This window comes from Notamacropus eugenii, chromosome 2 (genome assembly GCF_028372415.1).
Source record: "Notamacropus eugenii isolate mMacEug1 chromosome 2, mMacEug1.pri_v2, whole genome shotgun sequence".
Lineage (NCBI taxonomy): Eukaryota > Metazoa > Chordata > Mammalia > Diprotodontia > Macropodidae > Notamacropus > Notamacropus eugenii.
Window position 1 is genome coordinate 327,744,536 of NC_092873.1, and position 27,408 is coordinate 327,771,943.

Sequence of the window (27,408 nt, forward strand, 5' to 3'; positions counted from 1 at the left end):
TTCCACCACTTATTAACTGTAATAATCCCCCAATAGATACATAAATTATATATAAAGGTCATATGATAAACAAATTAAAAGAGCAAGAAAAGAGATAACTATCACAAATAAGAATAAAGAAAGAATTCTTTATTAAAGAGTAGAGAGGATCACAAGAGATAAAATGGACACTTTTGATGGCCAAAAATTTAAATTTTGCACAAACAAAACTAATTAAGCTAAAATTAGATGTGAAACAGTCAACCAAAAAAAAATCACTTTGCAGATAAAAGTTTGGTATTCATGATATGTATAGAACTGATTTCAGCAAATACAACAACAATTCTCTAGCAGATAACTGGTTAAATAATATGAATAAGCTATTCTCAAAAAAAAGCGCAAATTATCAACAGCTACATGAAAAAAATCTATTCCAAATCACTAATAGGCACTTAATAAATCCTTGTTGCTTATTGACTTGAAATATTTTTAAAAGCTTTTATTTCAATTAATGAAAATCCATCTTCCCTTCCCCCCACCTCCTTCCCCACCCCACTGCAAAAGAAAGAAAAACAAAACCCTGTAACAAATATTTATAACCAAGCAAAACAAATTCTCTCATTGGCTATATCCAAAAAAAAGATACACTTTAAACTCCACCCTGAATCCATCAACGCTCTGTCAGTATATGAATGGCATGTTTCTTCGTGGGCCCTATGATATTGTAGTTGGTCATTACATTGATCAGAATGGTGATGAAAGAAGAGCATGCTCAGCACCAGGGCTCTATCTTTGATTCAATCTGTTCCTGCTTACCAGATCTTCTTTTCTTTTCTTGGCTTAGAGCTGTATTACAGCTTCTTATCCTTTCTTTCTTTCCTTAGGACTAATTCCTCCCTTAATCTACTATCCCTCTTATTTCTTGCTCTCCTTTTCCTTTCCAGTTTCCCTGTTGCACTGAAAGTATTTCTGTACTCAACTGTATTTATCTTCCCTTCCTTAACCAGTTCTGAGGAAAGGTTCAAGCCTCACCCATTCTTCCTTGTTTGTATAGTATTTGATTTGCTCGCCCAAATTATATGAGATAATTTCCCTTACACTTTCTTTCCTCTTTTCCTATCTCCTTCCTCTTTAGTTCTTCTTTTCCAATCTTCTAAAATCATCAAAACAAACAAATAAAAAGACACTCCCTCAGGCTCTCAGTCTTATTAGACTCCCTCTATGACCTTGGATGGTTATAGAGTTCTAAAAAATATTTATCATCTTTCCACTTTAGAATGTAGAGTTTGGAGCCATCTTGATTCCCTGGCGTGAGAGGTCCCCGGTGGCGGGAGGAGGCGGAGGCACAGTGAAGGTTCCTGGACCAGCCATGGAGAATTACCAGAAGGCGAGCTCTGTAGAGAAACCACTGGTTCCCCCAGTGCCAGGTCTGCCTCCAGATACCTTGGAAATGCGGGTCCGTGATGGCAGCAAGATCCGTAACCTCCTGGGCTTTGCATTGGGCCGGCTGGAAAGTGAATCCACCCGGCAAATAGTGTTCACTGGTGCAGGCCGTGCCACAGGCAAAGCTGTGACGTGTGCGGAGATTCTGAAGCGCCGCCTGCCTGGCCTGCATCAGCTCACCAAACTGCACTTCCAGCAGACAGAGGATGCCTGGGTCCCTGTAGTGCCCGAGGCTGGTCTGGACCCACTTACTGTACGCCGACATGTGCCAGCTGTGTGGCTTCTGCTCAGCAAGGACCCCTTGGACCCCAATGAGGGTGGCTATCAGCCCCCAGGTGCTCCTCCTGGTCTGGGACAACCTTTACCCCGAACCCCACCACATACCCCTCAGCCCAAGAGGCGGGGACCCCGATCCTCAGGGCACTGGCAGGGAGGTGGAAATGGGGCCCGAGGAGAGACACCCAGGAGACCCTGATCCCCTGAGTGGAAAAGGTCTGGGCACAGATTCTGAGGTGCTTCCCAAGAAGGGTAGGACAATATTGAAGGTCCCTATTGCTGGGAATTTTTTGGTCCAGTGGTCCCAGTATCTGTCACACAGCTATTCCCTCTCGGGTAATAGGTGGGAATGAACACGTGACTCAGCAGCAGACATGTTGATAGCTCTCTGTGTTTGGTCAAAGAAATTCTCAACTCTTTCTCCCTCTCTCCCTTCCCCTTCCTCAAGAGCGTTACCACCAGTTTTATCAGCTTCTTGCCACTATTGGATTCCTTGGACTGGAAATACAGGGTGGTTTTCCCCAGGAAAGGAAGTGAGGAGTTGGGAATAAAAGCTCCATTTATACCATTTATGGAAAAAAAAAAAAAAAAGAATGTAGAGTTTGTGCTTGTTCACTCCCTTTTGATTGTTCACTCATATGTTTCGCATGATTTGTTTATATTTCAAAATTTCTATGTAATTCTGGTCTCTTGGTCAATAATGCTTGAAAGTCCTTCATTTATTAAATGTCCATCTTTTTTCCTTTATAGGTTTATATTCTAGTCTTTCTAGGTAAGTTATTCTAGGTTGTGGGACTCTATCTTTTGCCTTTTGCAATGCCCCAATACATATTAATGCGCCTTTTGTAGGGGAGCTACTAAATCTTGTGTAATAATGACTAGTTTCTCTGGCGATTTGCTTTGCTGTATGTTTTCTTGGATTTGGGAGCTCTAGATTTTGATTATGACATTCCTGGGAATTTTGATTTTGAGGTTTCTTTTAAGAGGTGATCAACAGAGTATTTCTTCTGTTTGCTTTGCTCTCTGGATCCAATAATTCAGAGTAATTTTCATTTATGATTTCTTGAAATGTGATGTGTCCCATTTTTTGGTCCTGGCTTTCAGAAGTCCATTGATTCTTAAAACATCTCTACTTGATCTGTTTTCCAGTTGGTTTTTATATAAAATACTTAGCATTTTCTTTTTTTTAAAGTCTCTGGACTTTAACATTTCTTATTATCTCATGGAACCGTTAACTTCTATTTGGTTCATTATATAATATCTCTTGGGTAAGGGTTTTTTTTTTAAAGCTATTGTAATTAATAAGCTGTTCATTTTTCAATTCTTTCTTCCATAGCTCTCATTTCTTTTCCAATTTTCCCTTTAGGGCTCTAATTTATTATCCAACTATTCCTAATACACAATTCAATTTTTAAAAATAATTTTTAGCTAATTTTTTTAAAAAAAGAATTCATCTTATCTCTTCCAGGAATTCTAGGAACTTGTACCCTCGCTATGTTTTTCATTGAGGCTTTGCTTGTAGATATTTTAGAGTAATTTTTTTCTTCCAGGTTTATATCTTGAGCATCCCTGTCACCGTAATTCTTTATGACAGGTTTTGGTTTTTTTTTTTTTTTGGTTTGCCCATTCTTCAGCTTAGTTCTTGACTTTGGAAGAGGCTCTGAACTTCTGGAAGGAAAGGCTGGGTCATGCATTATATGTCTTGTTTTATATCTTCCTGGGTCCTGCTGCTTCTTTCTCAGAGTAAGTGTTGTTCTTCCAGAATCTCAGGGACAGCTCAGACTTGCAACCTTTCAGTGTTCCCAAAATGGTTTTAATCCAAAGCAGAAGAATTGGGGTTAGCTCTGCAAGGGCCTAGGTTTGGGTCTGGGTAATACAGTTGTGGTCTTGCTCCTGGTTGGAGCTCCATTAAACTGATGCTGGATCCAGCCCTCATCAGCTGGCTGGAAAATTCTTCATAGAGACAGTTGCAGGCTCTCCTTTGATATAGATTTTATACCCTAGTCATTCTGTTGTAAGCTTTAAATTAAGATGTGGGCTGAATCTGACACCCTGCTTTATTTCCAGGGTCAGAACCACACAACTGCTGGTAGCTTCTGTACTCGGTCCTTACTTGGTATATAACCTAGGATCCGTGACCACTCCTCGCCCTGGAATAACATTTGTTGTTGTGGGTTCCTGTCTCCATACTAGATATGTGACCCAGAACTGGATAGTGAGTGACAGATCCTTTCAGAAGTAGAACACTCTCTGTATGTAAATGTTTATGTACACATACACACACATTTAGTATCAGATTTTTTTTTCAGTGTCCCCCTTAAAGTGTTAGTTAGTTTTATTGAACTTTTTTATTGTCATAAAGGATGGCTATCTGGGAGAAGAGGAAAAGCTAATTGAGAAATACAGATATTTTAAAATACAGAATTAAAAATTAACAAAACAAATAAGTTAAACAACATAATGGCTACATTTGCTACTTTAGTATACCACTTTTCCACCAGTAAGAGGGAAGGACTTAAAAAAATCTTAAAAAAAAATGTTTAACCTTTTCTTTTCTCCTCAAGCTTCTCACACAATTTCTCCACCCTTCTTAGCTCAGGATATCAACTCATTTTGACTGGAAAAATAGGAACTGTTTGCCATAAGCATTCTCTTCTCAAACCTCTGACATCATCTTCTTATTCTCTCTTCCTTTATTTCAGTCTCAGATGAAGAGGTAGCTCTTTATCAGACTTTTATTAAACAGCTACCCTGTGCCAGACACTGTGTGAGGCATTGGGAACACAGAAACAAAATTCTCTTTAAGAAGCTTATATTCTTTGCTATTAGAAAAGGTACTGATGATATACACCTTTGTTTCACACTTTCTTTCCTAGGCTTATACCCTAAGGAGCCCATTGGTAAGAAAATCCCCACATACATCAAAATATTGATAGCAGCACTTTCTGGGTAATAAAGAATTAGAGATGCCCATTAATTGAGGAATGAGAAAAAAATTGTGGTACATGAATGTATTCTAAGAAATATGATGAATGCAGAGGCTGGAAAGTTTTATATGAACCTATGCAGAATGAAGTAGAGCCAAGAAAACAATACACATTGCCTACAACAGAAATAGTAACCATCACCCCCTACACACATCAGAAGAGAATGATGCAAAATTGTAAGGAAAAAATGTGGCTCCGAAGACGCTGGAGGTTTTTTGAAGCCATTTGTTTACAGAGGTGGGAGGTCCCTAAATACAATATACATTGCATATATTTTCAAACTTTTGCTGTGTTCATCAGTTCTCTTTTTTTTGTTGATCTTTAAAAGTATTATATGGTGAGGCTCACTGGGAAAGGATACTGTGTGGAAAATTTTACTGATTTTAAAAAAAATTAACAACATATTTTTGAATACCCCTGCATAATTTTTAAATTGATTTTATTCTGAACTTGAAACACAAAAAAAGTGCATTTCTGGTACACAGAACACAAAATGAGGATTGTATATGAAACTGTGAATCTCCATTTCACACTACTTGCTTCTTTCCTTCTGTGCAAAAAAGGTTTTCTTGGCAAGAGGTGACTCTTTCCAAGACCAACTGCTCTACATGCACCTTTAATCCTTTCTTATCTTCTCCAATGCATTTCCTTCACAATAACCCCCTTTTCTCTAATTCAGTTTCTATTAGTAATATTCTTGCTGCTGCTTACACACTTAAGTCTCTCTCATTAAAAAAATACCAAACACCTCACTAAGCCCTACTATTTCTCAAACTTATCGCTGTTTCAAAACCACCCTTAGAAAAAGCTAGAGATGACCATTGCTTCTACTTCCTTTTCTCAGTCCTTTGCAATTTGGTACCTACCTCAACACAACTGAAACTTCTCTCCGGTTACCAGTTCTCTTAGTTGCCAAATCTGATGGCTTTCTAAGTCTTCATTCTTCTCCATCTCTCTGAATTTGACACTACTACTTTCTCCTCCTGAATATTCTCTTCAGCTGTTGCCAAGGCCTGTTCATCTCATCTTTGCAGTACCTCTTGTACATACACCCCCTTCCTTCCTCTGATACTGTCAACCATCATGGTGCTGGTCCTCCTCTTTTTGTGCCTGAACTATTGCAATAACCTACTTATGGGTGTGCCTGCCACAACTATCTCCACACTCCATTCTACCCTCCGTTTAGCTGTCTGCAATTTTCCTAAAGTTCAGACCCAACCATGTCATTCATCTACTCATTTAATTCCAGTGGCTACTGTTACCTCCAGAGTCCTACTTGGAATTTAAAACCCTTCATAACTTAGTCCCCACCTACCTTATTTCTTGTACTTTGCACACATTCCCCCACCCATTCTCACCCTCAATCCCCCCAGGATCAATATTGGGTTGGTCTTATTATTCCTCAAACAAGATACTCCTCTTGGCTCAACATTAATTGAATGCCTTTCACCCTTGCCTAGAATGCTCTCTCTCCACATCTCTACATCTTTGGCTTCCCTTGGTTTAAGTTCCAACTTAACTCATACCTTTTATGGAAAGCCTTTCCCAATATCTCTTAATTCTAGTGCCTTCCCTCTTGATTATTTCTTATATAGCTTATTTGTATGTAGTTGTTTGCATGTTGTCTCCTATTTCCTTCTTTCCACCAATTGATCCAAGGACAGAATAAAGCTAAAAAGTAAAAATAACTGATCAGTGTTTCGCTACTTTAAAACATTTGTATTTGCTGCAATGTTCAGAACCTACAGATACAATGTTAAGCCACCTTTGAGCAACTCTTCACAATAGCAATAACTTTATGACAGAATTTTTAAAGAAAAATCAGTAACATTCTGAGACAAGTAAGCTGAAGTTTGTTCCCCAATGATAACTCCGTTGAGTATGTGTTTCCACGTCTCCACATTTACTGTATATTAGTATGGAGTATCCCCTGAAACATTGTTTCACTCAGCATTTTTGTGGAACCCACACTAGGCAGGGGGTAGCACTATTGTAACGAATTGTCTTGCTTACATGTATCTAGGCCATTGTTGCAAAAATCGTACATACCGCCTACACACCTGTTTTTAATAAGAGTAAAGAAAATACTACAAAATGACTTAGAGCCTGGAGAGGTGCTTCTTTGATTTCTCAAGTACAGAGAATTACTGGATAAAGAAATGTCTTATCAATGCATGTTAGCACTTTCTCTGCAACTTACCCTTAACAGCTGCCTAGAACACTAAAACATTAAAATTTCAGATCATGTATGTTAGTATGTTAGGAAGTACTTTTAACAAACTCTTCCTATCTTCAAGGTCAGTTCTATATTCACTTATAGTATACATTTTAAGATCTGTTCAAAAGTCCTATGAAACCAGATCATAACCCTTGAATTCACCGCACACACCTGATTCTCCTCCCTAGAATCATAGGACTTAGAGCTACAAGAAACCTTTGAGAGATCAGTAAAGGTGAATTAGATTAAAAATCCAGTGAAGGGGCTCACCAAATACTTGAGTGGACATTTGAACAAGGGTCTCCAAATACATTGCTTTTTCCATGCTGCCTCTACTCTCAACTAATATTTGGTATTTACCATATGGCCAGCAATGAGAAGACACACGAAGTCTACCTTAAAATTTGGGTTGTATTCTCTCCACTTTAGTTGAGAGACTAACAAAATCATAAAATAGACATTCATGTTCTAAAGTCTGGAAAATTTTGCAATTATCTCATTTGATTCCTATTTTACAGATGAGGAAATAGGATTGGAGACTGGTTTATTCCTTGACGTATCTGACTCTGGCTTCCAACTTTTAGCCAGGTAAGAAAAGCCTCAAGTACTGCTAAACAATTTCCAAAAGAACAGGAACCCATCCCCTAAGATAGCAAGAGTCAGGTACCTGATCTTTCTTTAGCAGGATCCAAGCTCCAAGGGTCACGACCTTTCTTGCCAATCATCTCCAGAGATTTAAGCATTTACTGGAACCCACAGGCATTCTACTAGCAGCAAACTGAATGGCTAACACCATCAGGAAAACTGATTAGCTTTAAAAAGCCTTGATTAAGGCTTAAGAACTAGAAAACGTTCTATATTGAAGATGGATCTCAAGCTACAACTTGAAAAGCTAAAGTTGTAGTAGCACAAAAGTTGCCAACAGAAATAGGAAAGAGCCAGAAATCATCAAACCTGACTAGAGCAAAGATGTCAAGGATATAAGGTACTGAGAGACAAACTACCTAGACATAGCAGGGCCAGGTTAATTAATCAAAGGTCCACTAATCTGTGATAAGATAGGAAAATGTAATCAAGTTTTTAGGATCCCCCCAAAAAAACAAGAGCTGGGGGAGTAGGGGGTTGTTCTTAAAACTCACATTCTAGCATCTTCCTTTTACAGAGGAAGTAACTAAGGTACAGAGAGGTTAAATGTTAAGGTCACAGGTCTATCAAGTGGCAGAGCTAGAACCCCCAAATCTATTTTTCCCCTGAACCATACAGGCTCTTTCATAGCCATAGGGAATATTAGTACTAAGGTGATGGTTTGCAAAAGATCCACAGGGTGGGAAATCCAGATGACAGGGACTAGGTTAGCAGAGCAAATGGGGTGGGGTGGGGGTTGTAGGGGTTAACCAATCAGGGACATTTCAAGACTCCACCAAAAGGTGGCTGACATTAAAGTGTAGATGAAATGCTCTGGATAAAGTTCACACACATTTTTAGAAAGGGTAAGAGGCAAAAAAGAATCAACAAGTACACAGTGTACAGAAGGGAGATTAAATTTGCATTTATACAGCATTTAAAACCTAAGATTGTTTACAGATTAAGAGACAATAGTACAAAATGGCAAAGAAGGAAATCTGGGTGGGAAGAGAGAAAAACAGTTAAAAATGAACTTTAGAATGCCCGATAAGTTTCTCACATTGGAAATCGTTTATTTACTAAGATACAATCATCAGAATAGAAACACAAACATCTCTTCCACTTAAGTTTAAATTCATCACGTTGAGTTGACAAAGACTTATGAATAAAATGCAGGTTCTGCTGTTCTCTACATTAAGTTGGGTTAGGGTGATCAACCTGACCTAGTGGTAATTGCTAGTTGTAAGACTAGCTGCCTAGTTTTAGAAAGTCTGAGTGGGCCAGCCACAAAGTCATGGATTTTCAGCCAAATCAACTCTTTAAAAACTACATTCTTCAGGTATACGAACTCCATTTACGGAGGAAATAACCACATATAAAAATCACAGATCCTTGGAATAGAATCTCCCACTTTTCTTGGACTAAAAGGTAGCACCCATTTAAAATGTGATAAAAGCAAACTGAGGTAAGGCAAAGTGTGGAATTAAGCTTTTATTTACAGGACACTGCAAGACAGGAAATTCCACATAGAAATAAGAACCCTACTGAGGATAGAGGTTTCATACAGTATGTACACAGTCCAGACTGTTCAAGTATGCATTAGTGCTACATTAAAAGTCACATTTAAAAAAAGATCTTAAAGTGGAGAGACAGTAAGACAAAATTATACCAAGAACAAGGCATACTAGACTTGAAGGTTTGACTGTAAAATCTAAAAGTTAAAGGTCCCAGGTGTGCCATCTTGAATCTGGAAGGTATAGCCATCAGAGGTAGATTCTGGGACAACATTTTGATCTTCTTCCTGGAAGAAGAGAACACAAAAAAAAACCCCCAACTTGTATAGTAATGTCTATAGGCAAAAAGCCTTAGTCTACTGTGGATGCCTTACGTACAACTTACAATTCAGGATTCCTTTTGTTTACAGGATAGCTATATCAAAAGGAAGATAAAGGCCACCAACTGAGTTATCTATTTAATTTATGCTATTTCACTGAGGACAAAATTAACAATTTTGTATTTAACCCATAATTCTTCACAAGTGAAATATTCCACTTTCACAAAATGTACTGAAATTTTACAGATGCTAATTAAAACAGATTAAGAAAAAAAGAGGAGTAACCCAGAGAGGTTAGGGCAATTTCCTAAGTACATGCTGGAATCAGTAGTCTACTCTAAATCCAACCATCTGTATCTACAGTTTTAACTTATTGAATGAATTAATGCTTGTAATAAGACAATAAGGACTGAGTTAATAGATAAAAGTTATCAGATCACTACTAATTCTGTATGTCAGAGTCAAAATAGGAGGTTCTAGTGTATTGGTTTCAATAAATTAAAGGGACAGGAAAACAACAATGTGGCAACGTGTCATCCTGGCTATTGGGCCATCTGTGGAAACAGCAACATTTATGTTCAAGTCCTATTCCTGGCTGCAACCTAAAGTCACTGTAGAAAAAGTTGTTAATGATCTGTGTTTTCCTTCCCAGGAATGTATACTGATAAGCAATCTAGACCTCCAGTTAACTTACTGCCAGTTAATTTAAACACATTAAAAAAATTACATGAAGCATTTACCAAACTGAACCAGTTTATTCTTCATCTAATACTCACCTCTGCAGAGAAATACTTTTCAATTAAGCTTGAGGAAGCCTTATACACCATTTCATTCTCATGGGATTGAAGTGCTTCAATTCTGTCTAGTCCTCCACATTCTTCAATTAGGATACAGAGTTTTTCAGTTTCATTTAGTTTTTCAGCAGCCTAAAAACCATCACCACAGATTAATCATACTTGCTGTAACCAATCACACAAATTCGGTATTTTTTTAAAAAATGTGTTTTTAACAGCCAGAAACTCACCAGAAAAATATTTGAAATTGCATCCAAAATAACCAAGACAATTTTGCTGTCTTTTGCAGACAAGAGGTTGATTAAAGGTTCCAGAATTCCATTTTGGACAAGATACACAATCTGCTCAATTGTTCCACCACTTGTATAGTTTGTGACAGCCCATACAGCTTCTTTCTGTGACTTAAAGTCTCCCTGTTCAAGGTACAAAAATATTAAAGTGTTATTTAAAATATTAAAGGATCAGTTAACATCAGTTGGTAGCTAATAGAATACTAGGTTAGTTAGCAATGTACTTCCTAAATGATTCACCACATAAAGGTATGGGCTAAAAATGCGGGACAGAGAAACATTTCCATTTCATACCTTTGACAGAATTCCAACCAAGTATGGAACTAATCCATGATTCACAACTTGCTGTATTTGGTCCTGACGGCCAGCCGTGATGTTTGACATGGTCCACGCAGCCTCCTTCTGGATGTTGGTTTTGGGGTGAGTAAGCAGGCTAGGAAAGACAGCAAGTGCTCCTGAATCTATTACAATCTGAGTTTGTTCATCTGTCCCAGTGACAATGTTTCCTATAGCCCGTAAGGAAGGAGTCTGAAAAGGAAAGTGTAATTACTATCAATAGCACTATAAAAAAAAAAAACAAACTTTGCATTCCTTGTTTTTATGTTTGTAATCTAACTATTCTTTTAGCCTGCAGTATAGGAGGCTTTGAGTAAACCAGTAGGTATCTTCAAATCCCCAACATTTAAATACTTTGTCCTTAAGTTATATAACATAAGCAAATAATCAGCACAAATAACAAGAGATGCAAGACTGAGGAAATGCCAAGAAATTTAGCTGCAAATATTGGAGAGCTAATTTAACATTCCTCAGTACATTACTAAACTGTAGTTAAGTTACTTTGTATCTTTTGAAAGGTTAAAAAAAAAAATTCTTACCACAATGGGCAATTCGCCAGATCCTAGAAGTTTCACTAGCTGTGGAACAACTCCAGTTTTCACAACCACTTCAATCCTGTCGTTGGAGCCATCTGTGAGGTAGGAAATAGCCCAACAAGTATCTGCCAGAACTTCTGGATCATCATGATGCAAAAGACGAACTAACGTAGGAAGAATCTGCTCAATAGCTTCAATTGGGGGAGCAGGATTCTTGTTCCGACAAAGATTTGAAAGTGTCCAGGTAAGATTTCTTAAATAACCACACTGAGAAAAAGAAAAAAAAAATCAGTCCAATTCAAACAATTAAGCATTTAATGTATGCAAATCACTGGATTAGATGATTGGGGAATTTTTTAAATCTGAGGTTAAAATCAAATGAATTTGGGGAGGAAGGCTGGAGGCAGCCACATTTTTAATTCAGTACAATCAGTTTCTTTTGTAATCCTAGGTATTTTATGCATTTAAAAACACTGTTCTGAGGAGTCCACAGGCTTCATTAGACTACCAGATGTCCAAGATAATCCCTGCTTTCAAAATAGAAATCTTGGGCTAAGACAAAAATGATGATTTTCAAATATTTAGCAATGACTACAACATATAGAGATGTCAAAACAAAAAGGCTGAAGAGACAAAGAAGGCATCATCAAAGCAAGTGAAAAGAGACTCAAGTAAGTTATGACACTTGAGAGATCAGGGACAAGTACTAGTCCAGTCCGATTAGAAAACTAAAGAGATGAAGGACACAGACTTAAAGTCGTGAATGTCTTTATAAGAATTACGTTCCTTTAATGAAAATGGCTTAATTAACTTACTGCTAATGATGACATATCAGGAACTGCAAGCAGAGCTAAAAGAGGGTCTATTGCACCATACTTGATAACCAAGTCTCTGTAGGCTGAACCATCACCTGGAAAAACAAATGTTAACTGTTACTTGCAGGACAGATAGAAAATTGAAGGACCAATACATATACTACATACTTAACTGACTTTACCAAAGTCCATGTTCCTTTCTCCTTGCCTGAAAGGCTTGTCAAAGGCATCGCCCAGATTTTTAAAAAACCCATTTAAGTCCATTAAAATTGGTTTTAGTGCACCAGATAAATTCTCCTTCTACTTATCTACAATGGAAACCAAATTTTTCTTTTTGGATGAGAAGGTTGCAATAATTCTGATTTAATAGTTTCAGGGGCTTTTAGTCCAAACCTCAACAACTGTCATCCTCCTACTTAAAACCTGTTTGCTGTTAGATAAACCAAACCAAAAACAGTTCCATAATTCACATACCTGCAATGTTTCCCAGAGCCCACACTGCCTGTTCACTGATGTGAGCCTGGGGAGAGGCCAACAGGGCAATGAACGCAGGTATAGCCCCTCCATCTACCACAGCCTTGGTTTGGTCTGATGTTCCAGAAGCAATGTTAGTAAGTGCCCAAGCAGATTCAAACTGAATAGGATTACAGTCTGTCCTGCCCAAGAAGCCTACAAGCTTTGGAATCATACCAGCCTCAATTATTTGGTCTATGGGAGGCTGTTTTTCCCTAGAAAGGAGTTTCCTAAAAAGGTAACAAAAAAATAAGCATTACAAAGAATCGGATATGCAGTCCTCATGATTCTAAATACTTTTTAAAAATTGAAAGCAAAAGCATGTTCTGCTGAGTCAGTAAGTTAAATCTCTTTTCAAGTTTGAGGATATCTGAGCCCAGAATTGGACCCTCAACAAGATTACATTACTTGATTTAGCAATTATTGCTTTTAAGAGAGATATTAAATACTTCATTTTCTCTTTCTTTCCTCCCACTAATAAAAATCACTTACCTAGCAGCTTGGGTAGCCTGAAGTTGAACCTCCAGATTATTACTATTTATGCCTTTGACGATATCTTCAACGGACCAAAGTGCAGAGCCCTTTAAAAGAGATGAGTAACTTGAGAGAGCAATCATAACTTCCATTATAAGCAGAAAAAAGAGAAAAGCTGATCAAAATTAAACAAATTATTTCAAAAGATTGTAAATGGTCAATTTATTTATACTTAACCACATCTCAAACATGGGTGTGCTGACCTAGTAATATATCCATCTTTTTTTAAACCTTTTGTAATGTACGTAAAAAATATTCACCACAGTCTAACATTAATTATACTTAGCAATATTCTTTTGATTCTGCTTTCTTCATTCCAAATTACTTCAGATACATTTATATTTCTTTTAAATTCATTATTATATAAGATATGCCACTTATTCAGTTGTTCACCAGGCAATGTCTAGTATATTTCCAGTTTTTTGCTATTTGGATATAGCTGCTAATATATTTTTAATAATTTCCTGCATCCCTCCCCCGTTCCAATCTTACGAATCAATTTCCTTAAGAATTAATAATTCTATTACTGCTTTCCAAAAAGGCCAAACCCATTCACACCACAAGCAATCTACCATGTTTAACTAGAGTCAAGCTAGCAGAGAAATAATCTTTTTTCAATTTGATGTTATCAGGTAGAATCTGTTTTTTGACCTTCTCATGAGGTTGTTCTTCTGTATGATTGGAGAATGTTTTTTTGCCATTTGCCAGCACTAATCAAAAATTTTTCTATTCTTTTCCCTTCTGATTCAGTATATTATTTTATTATGCAAACAGTTTATTTATAATCAATGTTATCTATGTATTCTTTTAAGCCACAGCTTGCTAAGATTTCAATCAAGTTCCACAATTATGTTGGTCTGTTCCCATTTTTTGAGATACCACTTTCTAGTTTCCTCAGTATTGCTAAGTAATTTCCCCCCAGGGTTTTGTGATCATCAATACAAATACTATACAGTTGCAGGCATCTGGTTCTAGCGCATTGTTTAAAATTTATTCCATGGTGCTTGTCTTAATCAGAATAAAACACGCACAAAAAAGAAGATATACATTATCAGGGGTCATCAGAATATGGAACAGTTACCATGAACTCAGAGGAAATTATGACCACCATTTAAAAAATTTATGGATGGCATGAAGAAACAGGATACGGGACAGGTAATAAGAATTATTTTGGTCTGAAAAATCTTACATGCCCAAAGTTTGTACCCCGCCCCAAGAAGGGCAATGGAAATATTAGAGTAATATGATTTTTCAAAGTATCTTACAGATCTGTTTGACAACATTCTACTAGAGGTAGAGAGTAGTTAAGTGGCTATAATCTCCCAACTCCTGCCCACCCTACCCAAAAGAAAATAGGGCAAAAAGTAGAGAGATGAAACACTTTCCCACAGATGTTGGGAAAGGGACTATCAAAAAAACAAACTAAAAAAACAAAGATGAGGTTAATACAGGGTGACAAAAGGATTACACTATCCCTCAACAGCCAGTTACTGAAACCATTTTCTGTCATATCAAGCCTGCTACTTCAAGAAGTAAGAATGTCTAGGTTTCAGGAACAATCATAGGCCAATTCATACAGGGTATAAGTCTTTTCTGAAGATTTACAGATTATATAAACAAACTCCAAAGAATAAACATCATATGTGCAAAATCTGCTGGAATTAAGAAACGGAGAATTTACCTGGTTATTTCGGTTTTCTTGCAGAGGAGAAGTAGCATCATCAGGAAAAGTGCTGACATTTCTTCTTTTCAGCATCTGGTCATCTTTTTTAGCTTTCCTCAGTTCTACGTTCACTTCAATACGCCGGCGCCTCATTTCCTTGAGGAAAATAAAATCAAAGTGTTTTTGGTTTTTTATCCACAATCATCTTCTGAATTATCTAAGACAAATTTAGGTTGCCTTTAAATTCATTTCAGCATCCAAGAACTCTCCTTTCTCCTCCACCCAAAAAAATTATCTAGAAAATAACAAGATTAAGGCTACTACTCACTGTGCTGTCTTTTCCTTTGTTCTTAAATCTATTAAGCCGGGCAGCTGGTGAATTAGCATTTTCATTGGTGGACATGGTTGTGTTCAACACTGGGAGAAAAGCAAAGAGGGAACTGAAACAAAAAAGAAATTTCGATGCCTTATAAGAAATCCAACAGGATTTTATTGTATTAAACAGTAATTATTACTTCAACCAAAGGAAAAAACCAGCACTAACATAGCAATATGTCAACTACCAAAGTATCATATTATATATTATAAATATTTCTACATGCTTGCTTCATTTTTCTACTTGTGGTTACCAGACAAAGAATGTACCATTCAATAGGAACCACAGCATAGCCAGCAAACTATATGCATTAAAACTATGAAGTACTCCAGTTCACAATAAATCTATATTAAGCACAGCTTAGCTCAATGCCTACCTGGTACACAGTAACCTCTTAATAAATGCTTGTTAACTGACAGCTAAGTGATAAGCTGCCAGCAATTAAACCCTAGCCAGTCTCTCCATTAAATGTCCCTTACACCAAAATATTATTCTATTTCATTTAAGTAGTCATAACAGTACAATTTTAGTAAATTTTTGGACGTTTCCCCAAACAAATGACATTTCAAATTTAATTTTTAAAACAATTCAAGAATTTAAAGTTGGCAAGCATCAATTTGCTCCTACCTAGCTATGACATGTCCTTTAGAGAAAGACAATATTTAAGGTTTAACATTAAGGGTCCTCTCGCAGCTTAATTGCAAACACAAAGGTGTAAGCAGTTACAATCAAGACCTTCCAGATGCGATCTATCAATTACTTCATGACGTTACTGATTAAGCACTCACTATGTGCCAGGCAGTACGCTAAGTGCTACGGATATTAAAAAGGCAAAAATACAATTTCGGTCCTCAAGGAGTGCAGGTCTTAATGGGAAGACGACAACAACCAGCTGCCTGTTCAGCATCGATAATGATAGATCATTTTTTTAGATGGAAGGCAGGAAAAATCTCTTTAAGGTGGGATTGATTAGAAGCCGAGAAAACGAAGAGAGTGAGGGGCTCCTTTCCTGAGCTGGGGGCGAGGCCGGTATTTAGTAAGAGCCCACTAAATACAGCACGGATTACAGTCAGGGCCCAGGGTGGCGGGCCCAAGGTGTGGCTTAGTTGTCACTGAACCTCAGGAACCAACACAGACTTCACGCCCTGGGCAGGCCGCAAGGTTAGTACTTCCGACCCTTCCCTAAACCAGACGCTGGGTGGGAGAAAGAGAATATTCAGGAGCCCTCCCCTCCCCCACCTTCCCTCCGCACCCCGCTCCCAGAGACCAGCTGGGCCCTAAGCGCTGTCGTCGGAGAAGCTCGGGGGAGGCGACACCGCTAGACACAAAGGCCTGGGCATCCCGGTTGTCGGGGGAGGGGGAGGGGGAGGGCGGCGGGCGGCGGCCCATCTAGCAGATAGGCCCGGAGATCCGAGGAAAAGAACACGTCACGCTTGGGCCGAGGGTCGTGGGAAGCCCACTCCTCTGCAGCGTGCCCCCCTTCCCCAAATAAACTCGGCTACACACGCACGCGCGCTCTCGCACACTCTCACTCCGCAGCCCAGGCGGGGGGAGCGGTTGAAGTAACAGAGGCCGATCTCGGACCTCCGCTGCCACCGGCCGCCCTCGGCAGAGTGACCCAGAGGAGCCGGGTTCGGGAACGCTGCCGCTGCCACCGCGGGGACGCGCCCGAGCGCGGCCCGAGGCCCAGGGCCCCAACCAGGCCCTCCCCCACGAGGCCTGGAGAGCAACAGGCGATTCTCCCACACCCCTCCCTCCCGACAGCCTCGGAGTCAACCGTTTCCGGCCGGCCTAGTCTCCGCTCTCGACGGGCGAGAGAAAAGAACTCACGTTGTAGGAGGTCGCCGGGCCCCGTAGGGGAAGCGAGAGGAGGTCGCAGCTGCGTCACGGTTAGACTTCCAGCAACCACCGCAGCTCAGCCCCGAAAGCCGTGTGGCGCGTGAGGCCCTCCGGCGCGATTTAAATTTCCCGGCGGTCCGGAGCTCCCATTGGCTCATTCGAGCCCAAGCAACGCGACCATTGGTGGATTTGAAAAACACGAGGCTGGGTGGTCCCAAGATGGAGCCTGCAGAGGGAGTAGTCGAGCGAGAGGGCGGGGGAGTGGAGAAGGGAAGAGTTCTCGTGAGATGAGGGGAGAGCAAAACCTGCGTATACATCCCAGAAGTCTTTGCAGCCATGCTTTGGTAGAGGGATGTTTTAATGTCTCCAAGTGCTGGGATGGCGGAGGGCCTTCATTCTTAATCAGTGAGATCTGTGCACACTCTTCGATTTTGGGGAGCTCTGCGATTTATCGTCAAGTCCATGGCAAAGATTAAGTTGTCGCTGTGTGCCCGGACCAGTGCTAAACGTGCAAAAAATATTTTAAAATAGTTTCTATGGGCAGCTTGGACAAATGATTGTTTTCCACGTGCTTGCTTCAGGGAGGTCTCGTCTCTTAGATTGTAGGAGATTTCGAATTTTTTCGTTTTAGAAAATCTTCAATTTGTATTTTTTGGGGGGCAGCTACAATAGATGCTGTGTTGTAGGAGGCCTCTAACTTTTTGATCTGAAGGACCTTAATTTCCCAAGGACCCCCAAAACTTTTTGCTGTAATATTTATGGATATTTATTGTATTAGAAATTAAATTTTTAAGTGTTTAGTTCATTTGGAAATGTGAACATTAAGAATTTTTTATATGAAAAATAACTTTTCCCATACATTTTCTGAGAAGACGGGCCGTTCTACATAATGTTGCAAATCTCTTTAATGTCTGGCTTAATTGAAGACAGCTGGATTCTCATATCTGCTTTTGTCTTCAGATTGTTGCATTATATTGATTTGTTTGAAGTTCATACTACATAAATATGTAGTTGGAAAAGGGAGGGGCATTTTAATAGCCAAATAAATGTTTTAGTATTATTATTATTAGTAGTATAGTAGTATTAGTATTATTATGAAAACAGTTTTGACTTTAAGGGACTCTTTAAGGAACTTGGACTCAAAGACCACACTTTGAAAAGTGCTGTTGCCTGATCTTCCAAAGCCAAAACGGAATGAGGCAATTAACTTTCAAATAAAAATCTTTCATTTGAGATTGTAAAGAAAATCCCGACAGTCATAGGTATTGCCACAGTAACTAGGACGTTGTCCAACAGAGAGGTGACTTGAATATCTCTGCGGCATTTAACACTCACCCTCTCCTGGATAGTGACTCCACTATGGCATTTTCCTGGTATTACTCTCTCTCTCCCACCTCAGTACAAAGCCTCCAGAGGTCATCTAGTCCAAAACAATTCTTAGTTCTTAATTTTGATAGTGGATAGGGAACCTGCCTAGAAGCCAGGAAGACCTACCGGCTGTGTGACAAGTAAACCTCTCAGTGCTCTAAGTACCTTTAAGGCTCTAACTTGTTATATTGGTCGGCCTTTCCTCACCCAGGAGTTGGCTACATTAATGTGCCTATATAGCACAAATTAAATCCAAACCAAATGCTATTAATATGACTGTAGTGGAACTCAATTACAATTTTAACTCATTGTTTCTTAATTTTTGAACCAATAAAGGTGTTGAAATTACCACTAAGAGACCACAAGTTCTCACACAGCTGTTATAAAAGTAAAGGGGAAAGCCTTGGATCTTAAGTCAAGCTCTGCCATTTGCCACCTCTGAAAACTTGAAAATGTCACAACTATTTTCAAATTTCATTGAATCATTTGGATTTTTACCAAATCATTGTTGCCAAACCATTTTGGAGCATACTTATACCCAAGATTTTAGACCTATTGCATAAAGAAGGGCAAAGAAACAAGCATTTATTAAGTGCTGGGCTACTTTGTAAGTGCTCTAAAAATATCTCATTTGATGCTCACGATAACTGTGCAAGGTAGGTGCTATTATCCCCATTTTATAGTTGAGGAAAATGAGGCAGATGATATTGGATAGTTTTACAGTCTTTTGATTTTAAATTCTAGTATTTATTTGTTATCTCATGGAGTCACCGGTGTCTATGATCAAATCTAATTTTCAAGGATTCTGTTACTGAGTAAGATTTTATACTTCTTGTATTAAACTGTTCTACTAAGTTCTTTTCTCTAGAGTTCCCATTCCTTTTCCTATTCTTAACTCTAAAGCTCTTATTTATATGATCATTTTTAAACTTTTGCTTTAGAATCACTGTTTGACAAAAACTGCTAGTAAAACTAGCTAGCAATATACAGACAATGGGGTATAGAAATCTATCTTGCACTATACAATAAAGTAGAAGGGGATGGGGGCTGTTTTAGAAGGGAGGGCAGAGTAGGGGAAGGGATAATCAGAATGCACACCATCTTGGGGTGGCGGGAAAGGGAGGGAACTCAAAATCTTATGGAAGTGAATGTTAAAACTAAAAAATAATTAAAAAACCAAAACTAGATAGCAGTATGATGGAAATTAGGTTTGGATCAGTACCACATACCATATGCCAAGATAACACTCCAAATGATGATTACATGATCTAAATGTAACATTTGGTCAAATCATGAATTAGAGAAGAAAGAAATTACCTTTCAGATCTATGCAGAGTGGAAGAGTTCATGACTAAACAAGCAATAGAAAAGATCACACAAGATAAAATGGACAGTTTTGGTGCAAACAAAATTAATATAGTTAAAATTACAAGAGAAATGTGATTGAGAAAGAAACTTTGCAGCATATTTCTCTGATAAAAGTCTCAAATCCTAGCTAGATGAGGAATTTATACAAATCTATAAAACTAAGAGCCATGTCTCAAGAAAAATGGTCAAAAGATGAATAGGCAATTTTAAAAGAAAGAAATCCAAGGTACCAACAACCATATGAAAAAATGCTCTATATCACTAAAATTATAGAAATGCTAATTTAAGAAACTGAGGTTTCACTTCATACCCAGTAGACTGGCAAAGATGAGAAAAAAGGAAAATGACAAATGGAGGCTTCCAGAAAAATAGGCATACTAATGCTCGTAGATGTGTGAACTAGTCCAGCCATTCTAGAAAGCAATTTGGAACTATGCCCCAAAAGTTATTAACTGTGTATACCCCTTGACCCAGCTATACCACTACTAGGCCAATACCTCAAAGAGGAAAAGAACCTATATGTACAAAAATATTTATAGGAGCTCTTTTCAAAGTAGTGGTTCCTATTGGAAACTTAGGGGCTGTCTTGTTGGGGAATGGGTAAACAAACTGTGATATAGGAAGGTAGTAGAAGATTACTATGCCATAATAAATAATAAAAGAAAATTTCAAGGAAACTAGGGAGACCTCTATGAAGTAATACAAAGTGGGCAGACCTAAGAGAATGATTTATATGACAGAAATATTGTAGAGAAAAACAACTTTGAAAGACCTTAGAATTCTAATTGACGCAAAAATAAACCTGGAGTCCAGTCAATTAATGATAAAAGGATACAACAGAGTGGTTATGAACTTAAAATGCACAGGAAAACATACATTTTGGGGGCATGGTCAATGTGGGAATTTGTTTTGCTGAATTGTTAATTCTTATTATTAGGGTTTTTGTTTGTTTAATGAAAGGTAGTGATCATTAGTGAGAAGGATAGATTATAAATCCGTGTAAAAATGATTTGGAGAGAAAGTTCTTGGTTCATTTATTTCAGAAATTCCAGAAGAGCACGTGGCAAATCTTTGATTTGCTTTGAAGTCTTTGCATGTAGACCATGTGGAATTATTCATTTTGGGGTTTATATCTTAAACATCTCCTGGCTCCATCATAATTTTCTATCAGTATTTATTCATTTTTCCAGTCTTATTTCCTAAATTGTGACTTAGTGCAAGGGTCAAGTTCTGCAAACTCCCATATACTTAGATGTCATGTTCTGGCTCTGTTTGGTCCTAGCTGTTTTCTTTGGTTTCTTCTGCTGACTTCTACTTTTATCTGTTCTCAGAGTACCAGTAGGATTCAATGGTCTCAGAACTCTGGTTGGCTGCCCCTCCTCAGGCCACTGGGTGATTTTGTCTCCCTTAAGAATCCCATGATCAAGGTTCTTGGTTATCTCTGTCCCGATACTTGACACCTTGCTTCATTTTTCCTGTACTCTGCCACCCAAGATGTACCTCTATCACTTTCTCCATTTCTTCTGGTAATATGATGTGTAGTCTTGAATGCAACACAGATGACAATTAGATGACTTCTGTTCTTAACTAAGGGGTAACTGAATATTTCTGAAAAAAAAATCCAAATTTAAAACCAATGAAATCCATTTCTACCATGTTCTCTAATTTTACTTTTGTTGTCCACAGCCCCATAGGCCCAAATTTCTTATGTTTTTGTATCCCCAGAACTTAATGCCTAGCACATAGCAAGAGTTTAATAAAATGTTTGTTGTTTGATTGATTGCTTTTCAATGATTTTGCTATTTGACCTGCAGTCTCCACTCCAGCCCCTGCCATTTCATCCATACAAACCTTACCTATCTGCCCAGCCCTCCCTCACTCAAAAAACAGTCAAGTGCAAGTCATGTCATTATTTCTCTGATGGCGTGGTCTTCTTCGGCAACAAAGGACGAACACACACACCTGTCTGACCATTTCTTTTCAATTTTCTCTGCTTTATCATCATCTATCCACTTCATTTTGAGGATTCCCCAAGCCTCTGCCCTGGGCCCCTTTCTCTTTTCTCTCTACCTAACATTACATGGGGATTTTGTCAACTCCCAAGAGTTCACTTATATGCAGATGACTTCCAGATCTTTATATCTAGCTCCAATCTTTCTCCTAAACTCTACTGACTTCCCTTTGGGATTATTTCCAAGTTGTCCTTTATATATCTTGTGTATATGTAATTGTTTGCATGTTATCTCCTCTATTAAACTGTAAGCTCCCTCAGAGCAGAGGCTATTTTTGCTTTTCTTTGTATCTCCAGTGCTTAGCACAGTATCTGGCACACATAGGCACTTAATACATGTTTATTCCTTTGCCTTCCCCTTACTAAGGCACTCATGGCTAGACTGTCTCCATCCTGTTCTGAAGGGTGATGGTAGTCAAGGATGGTATTTGGACTTGCCTAACCCATGCTGCTTGCCTGTGTCTCAGGGTGATTCAGATAGGTTGGATTGCCTGTTTTATATCATTCACACACTGACTATTCCTCAATCTTCTTGGATCAATGATCATCCATATCCTTTCACTTAATTTTGAACATACCTGTTGTTCTCTATTTACTTTATTACCTGATGACCTCATCAGATGATAATTGCTAAGTAGATGACTTCCAGGTCTATATGTCTAGTCCCAAATCTCTCTTCTAATTTCTAGTTTTACATCTCCAACTGCCTATTAGATTTATACCAACATCTTAAACTCAGTAATGCATTCAAATAGAAATTTCCCACCCAAATCCATCCTTCTTCCAAATTTTCCTATTTCTTTCAAGGGCACCAGATTCCTCCAGTCACCCAGGTTTATAGACTCAATGTAATCAAATTTTTGTCTTATCTTTGTCTCTTCCCTCTCATCTATTTCATGCTTTTGCTGTTTTTGTCAATTCTACTTCTGCAGGACTCTCACTTTTCCCCCTTCTCTCCATCCACAGAACCAGCCTGCTTTAGACCTTCCTCACCTCATACCTGAATTATTGAAATTGGTCACTTTTTTCAGCTGGCTGCAAAGGGAGAAGGGCTTTCCCATAGCTCTGGCCTTGGGCAGTGGCCACAGAATCCACATCAGGCAGGCGGCAGCAGTTCCCATGGCAGCCCCTACAGCAGCCTGCATTCATTGTTGGATAGCAAAACCCCTGGGGAAACTGAGGAGCTGATTCTTGCCTTGGCCCTGTGTGAAGGCCCCGAAGGAGCTGATCTTTATCTCACACTGAATGGCGGTGGAACTGGAGGCCAGGTGGGTGTGGAAAGAAAACTGCTAAGATTCTGGGCACAAAAATCTCTTTCTGCTCCCAGATCAGAATACACGCTTGATTGTGCCACCTTGGGGGAACTGAGATCTTACAGATTCCCAGAGTATACCCTCCTCTTGACAAAGGACCCAAAAGTCAAATAACTGGTTGGGAAAATGCTCAAAAAAGGGAAAAAAAAATAAGACTATAGAAGGTTACTTTCTTGGTGAACAGATATCTTCTCCCATCTTTTTGGATGAGGAAGAACAATGCTTACCATCAGGGAAAGACATAGAAGTCAAGGCTTCTGTATCCCAAACATCCAAAATAAATATTCAATGGTCTCAGGCCATGGAAGAGCTCAAAAAGGATTTTGAAAATCAAGTAAGAGAGGTGGAGGAAAAACTGGGAAGAGAAATGAGAGATATGCAAGAAAAGCATGAAAAGTGAGTCAACACCTTGCTAAAGGAGACCCAAAAAAAATGCTGAAGAAAATAACACCTTTAAAAATAAGCTAACTCAACTGGCAAAAGAGGTTCAAAATGCCAATGAGGAGAAGAATGCTTTAAAAAGCAGAATTAGCCAAATGGAAAAGGAGGTTCAAAAGCTCACTGAAGAAAATAGTTCTTTAAAAATTAGAATGGAACAAATGGAGGCTAATGACTTTGTGAAATTGGTCTCAAATCTCTCATCTCTCCAATCTATCCTCCACATGTTTGCCAAAATGAAATTTCTGAAGTATAGATTTGACCAGGTTTCTCCCCATTCAACTCTCTTCTTACCTCTGGGATCAAATACAAATGTCTCTGTTTACTATGGAAAACCCTTTACAACTTGACTCCAGTCTCTCTTAATAGCCTTATCACACATTACTTCTCTTGCTCCTATTCCTTATACATGACATTTCAACTTTCTCATCTCAGAGTTCAAAGGTACTTTAGAGACAATTAGTACCACCTGTACCTAAACTAAGGGCTTAAACTAAATCTAGACAATTGTCTCAATCCTCTGGTACATCTAGGAACCTGTCTTTCTGGAAAGGAGGCAATATCCTCACATTCCATCCTGCTGGAAATGGGGTTCCAAATTTTCCTTTCCTTGTTTTTCTAAAAAATGTTCTCCATCCCAACTAAAGTTAATGTTAGGCATAGAAGAATCTTTGCTCTGAAGATGACTGGGGTCAAATCAATATGATAGACATTATAAGACTACCTACATTAATGGGAATTCTTTGGTGGTTTTAATGATCCAATTTGACATATACTTGGTGGTTAATTTAATGGATTACTGTGCAAATCTGTCATGTACACAGTCTTAAATATGGAATGAACCTTGTCCTTTTATCCTATTATTTAGAGGAATGCTTTCTCCAGTTGGTTTAGGGAAAACAGTGACACCTGTGTAACAGAAAGAGCACTGTATTTGGAGCCAAGTAACCTGAATTTGAAACTTAGTTCTTTTCCTTATCACCTGTGTCACATTGTTCAAGTTATTCAGTGTCTCTGGGTCTCAGTTTCCTCATCTGTGAAATGAGGGATGAACTAGATGATCTCTGAGGTCCCTTCCAGCATGAAATATTTGATTCTATCATCTAGTGGGGGAAATTTAGAGGGTGTATGTGATGGACTGCTAAAAGTCAATAAGAAAACATGAATGTAATGGAATTTCTTACAGCAATGTAAGAAAAGACCGACAGAAAAAATTCAGAGAAACATGGAAAGGCTTATATGAATCACTGCACAGTAAAATGAGCAGAATTAGGAAAATAATATACCTTATGACTACAACAGTGTAAACAGAACAAAACTAAATGATGTGTTTTTATAATAACTAAGAAGAGTTAAGAAATGCACCTATCTCCTTTTGTTGCAAAGGTGGAGGACGATGAATATGGAATATTGTGGGAATTGTCAGATTCTGGATGTTAGTTCTTTTGCTGTACCTCTTTTTCTTTTTTTAATCTTGGTTACAAGAGGAGACTTGCTAATCGAAGAAAGGCAGGGAGAGGCATAATTGGAAATTAACATGATGTAAAAACCACAGTCACCAACGTGAAAGAATGATTGAAAACCATTAAGTGTCTACAATATGCCAAGCACTGGAAATAAAAATAAAAAAATGTGAGTCTGTGCCCTCAAGGCATTTCCATTCTAACTGAAACAATACCCGTGGATTCAGGGAAGACAGTTCGGGTCTGGGAAATCACAAGGATTGTCGGAGGAGGCATGAGGCCATAGATTGCCACACACTTCTCAGTAGCAACAGAAATATTGATTTCTCTCTCCAGAGAAACAGGTAGGAAGGGTGTTTGGATTTGGAGGAAGGAGGCAAAGCGGAGCAGACGGAGCAGACGGCAAGAGAGCTAAGCATTGATTAAGAGTTTACAATGTATCAGGTACGTTGGTTTTGTGGTGGATGGGTTTGAAACATACTCTGAGGCTGGCTAAGTATAGTGGATTTGGGAAGTTTGCCAAGATCCAAAACTGAGTGAATCAAGTCAATAAAAATAATTCTAGAGGGGTATAAGGGACACTAAAGGTGGGATCCCGGTCTAGTCTGGCCCAGAAAAAGCCCGGTCTGGTCTGCAACACCGACGTCATGGCGAGCCCAAGGACAGTGGCAGAATAAGGAGAGGACCCAAGCTGGCAGTCTGGGATTCTAGAAACAGGGGAAATAGCGTTAGTTTAACGCTGGAAGAGACCTAAGAAATCCCCTGGTCCAACTCCCTGCTTTTACAGACTCAGAGGAAGGGAGGGGCGGTTCGTGGGAGACCCATCCTGGAGCCCGGAAGAGCCTGACATCCCAGGATGATCACGGTCCTTGTAGTTCTAGGTCTGGGGGGAGGAGAGAGGCGGTGTGCAAAAGGTGCACCCTCCCGCTGCGGCTCTTCTGCTCCAATGAAATGTCGCGAGATTACACAGCAAGACTACCAACGGAAACAGAGACCGTCCAGAGGCGTGAACAGAACTGTGGAGAAGAAGTGGACACAAGGAGATCGTGCACACCCGCAGTCTTTGTGGGTCAGTGGCTTATTGGAAAGGTTATCAGCCTATTTAACTGGAAATGGCAGGTTCGAGTCCTCTAGGAATCCTCTGTTTAGTCTTTCGGGAGGCCTCAAACTGATATGTCAACAAGGAAGGAGTGTTTAATTCTCAATTGAAGAAAAGGACGTTCTTTAAATATGTCAGATTTGTTTTTCGTTTCTCAATTTAAAAGAAATATATTCCTTTGGTTGTCCTTTCATTTCTCAATTTTATAGGTTCTTTTTCAATTTTAAAGGGTACTCCCTTCATATATTATATTATACATTTTTCATATATTATACACTTACAGGTTTGCCAAAATGTATTTATTTCCCTTTCCCCTCCTCTTTCAAAATCGATTTTGCTCTGTAGTGAATACTTGAGATGTATTTGAGGGAAATGAGGTTTAAAGCGACTTTTAATTTTGCAGCAGCCCCAGGGTACAGTTTTAAAACTATCAATTTCCTCCTATCTCCCTCCCCACCCCAAAAAGGGGAATTTAATGAAAGAGGTCGCCTTTCATTCAGTGCTCCTTTAGGTAAAATCATTGGGAAGGAAGGCCTATTTTTTTCAAGTTTAGAAGTTGTTTTTCATGTTTCTGAGCGTAGAAGACTCTTACTTTCTTAAGTATTTTCTGAGACCCATTGGAGTCGTTTCGTGACTTTAAAGGGTTGTGAGAAATTAGTAGATATGTAGAAAATTTTTTAAAATGAACATTTATATAGCACTTTGTGCTAGGTGCTTTACATTTGTTATTTCATTTGATCCTCTCAACAACCCTTGAAAGTAGGTGCTATTATTATCCTCCCCATTTTACAGAAAAAATACACTAAGGCAGAGATCTTAAGTGATTTGTCCAGGGTCACACAGCTGGGGATTGTGTGAATCCAAATCTGGACCTAGGTTTTCCTGACTTGAGGCCTAATGCTTTATCTGCTGTGCCACTAGATGAGGTTTTCAGTGATGATTTTTTAAAACTAAAGTGTAAAAGTTTTTTACACTTAAGTTTTCAAAAATTAGACCACAAGGTTATTCTTATTAGATCACTTTGAAAATAGTTAAATGACATTCCTAAATCCTCCAGCAAGTAAGAAATATTAAGAGAAAATGACACCAAAAAGAAAACATTCTCATACAAAATAAACATGGGCTAATACTTTACCTAACACATCCTTATTAGAATGTATTTTTTTTTAAAAGGAAATGTTTCATTGACTCTTACAAATTTTGGTATTCTGTAAAATGGAGACATTTCTGTATGTCATTAGAAATTCTTTTCCCTAATGTGAATTGACATATGGATATGAGGTCATTTTCA

General features: G+C 38.6%; 2 protein-coding genes and 1 long non-coding RNA gene across 8 annotated transcripts in view; 2 read left to right on the top strand and 1 right to left on the bottom strand.

Moving 5' to 3' along the window:
• The first annotated feature begins 1,276 nt into the window (after window positions 1–1,276).
• LOC140528023 (ribonuclease P protein subunit p25-like protein) lies at window positions 1,277–2,266 on the top strand. Its single transcript, XM_072645445.1, has one exon. The coding sequence runs from the start codon at window positions 1,349–1,351 to the stop codon at window positions 1,895–1,897; it is 549 nt and encodes a 182-aa protein (XP_072501546.1). The 5' UTR covers window positions 1,277–1,348; the 3' UTR covers window positions 1,898–2,266.
• Window positions 2,267–8,575: 6,309 nt separating this feature from the next.
• Window positions 8,576–17,318, bottom strand: KPNA2 (karyopherin subunit alpha 2). Of its 6 annotated transcripts, none has more exons than XM_072645438.1 (11): window positions 17,049–17,318; window positions 15,171–15,282; window positions 14,861–14,998; window positions 13,138–13,226; window positions 12,607–12,875; window positions 12,133–12,227; window positions 11,321–11,584; window positions 10,740–10,973; window positions 10,386–10,568; window positions 10,138–10,287; window positions 8,576–9,328 (listed from the first exon to the last, which is right to left on the bottom strand). In XM_072645438.1, the coding sequence occupies exons 1-11, from the start codon at window positions 17,213–17,215 to the stop codon at window positions 9,239–9,241; spliced, it is 1,791 nt and encodes a 596-aa protein (XP_072501539.1). In that variant the 5' UTR covers window positions 17,216–17,318; the 3' UTR covers window positions 8,576–9,238. The 6 variants fall into 6 exon arrangements, with proteins under 6 accessions (XP_072501539.1, XP_072501541.1, XP_072501540.1 ...); XM_072645440.1 differs by having other exon boundaries at window positions 15,171–15,259; window positions 17,049–17,179; XM_072645439.1 differs by lacking the exon at window positions 17,049–17,318 and adding an exon at window positions 16,729–17,046.
• Window positions 16,065–27,408, top strand: part of LOC140528025 (uncharacterized) — a 30,396-nt gene continuing 19,052 nt past the window's right edge. Inside the window, exon 1 of the long non-coding RNA XR_011975026.1 lies at window positions 16,065–16,379. This is a non-coding gene — a long non-coding RNA (uncharacterized lncRNA). The remainder of the gene's footprint in view (window positions 16,380–27,408) is intronic.

Coding starts and splice junctions, on each gene's coding strand:
- LOC140528023 (XM_072645445.1), top strand. CDS start 1,349: ATGGAGAATTACCAGAAGGCGAGCTCTGTAGAGAAACCACTGGTTCCC.
- KPNA2 (XM_072645438.1), bottom strand. CDS start 17,215: ATGAGCCAATGGGAGCTCCGGACCGCCGGGAAATTTAAATCGCGCCGG. Junction 14,999..15,170: donor ACAAAGGAAAAGACAGCACA/GTGAGTAGTAGC, acceptor ATTTTCCTCAAG/GAAATGAGGCGCCGGCGTAT. Junction 10,288..10,385: donor CAATTTCAAATATTTTTCTG/GTGAGTTTCTGG, acceptor GATGGTTTTTAG/GCTGCTGAAAAACTAAATGA.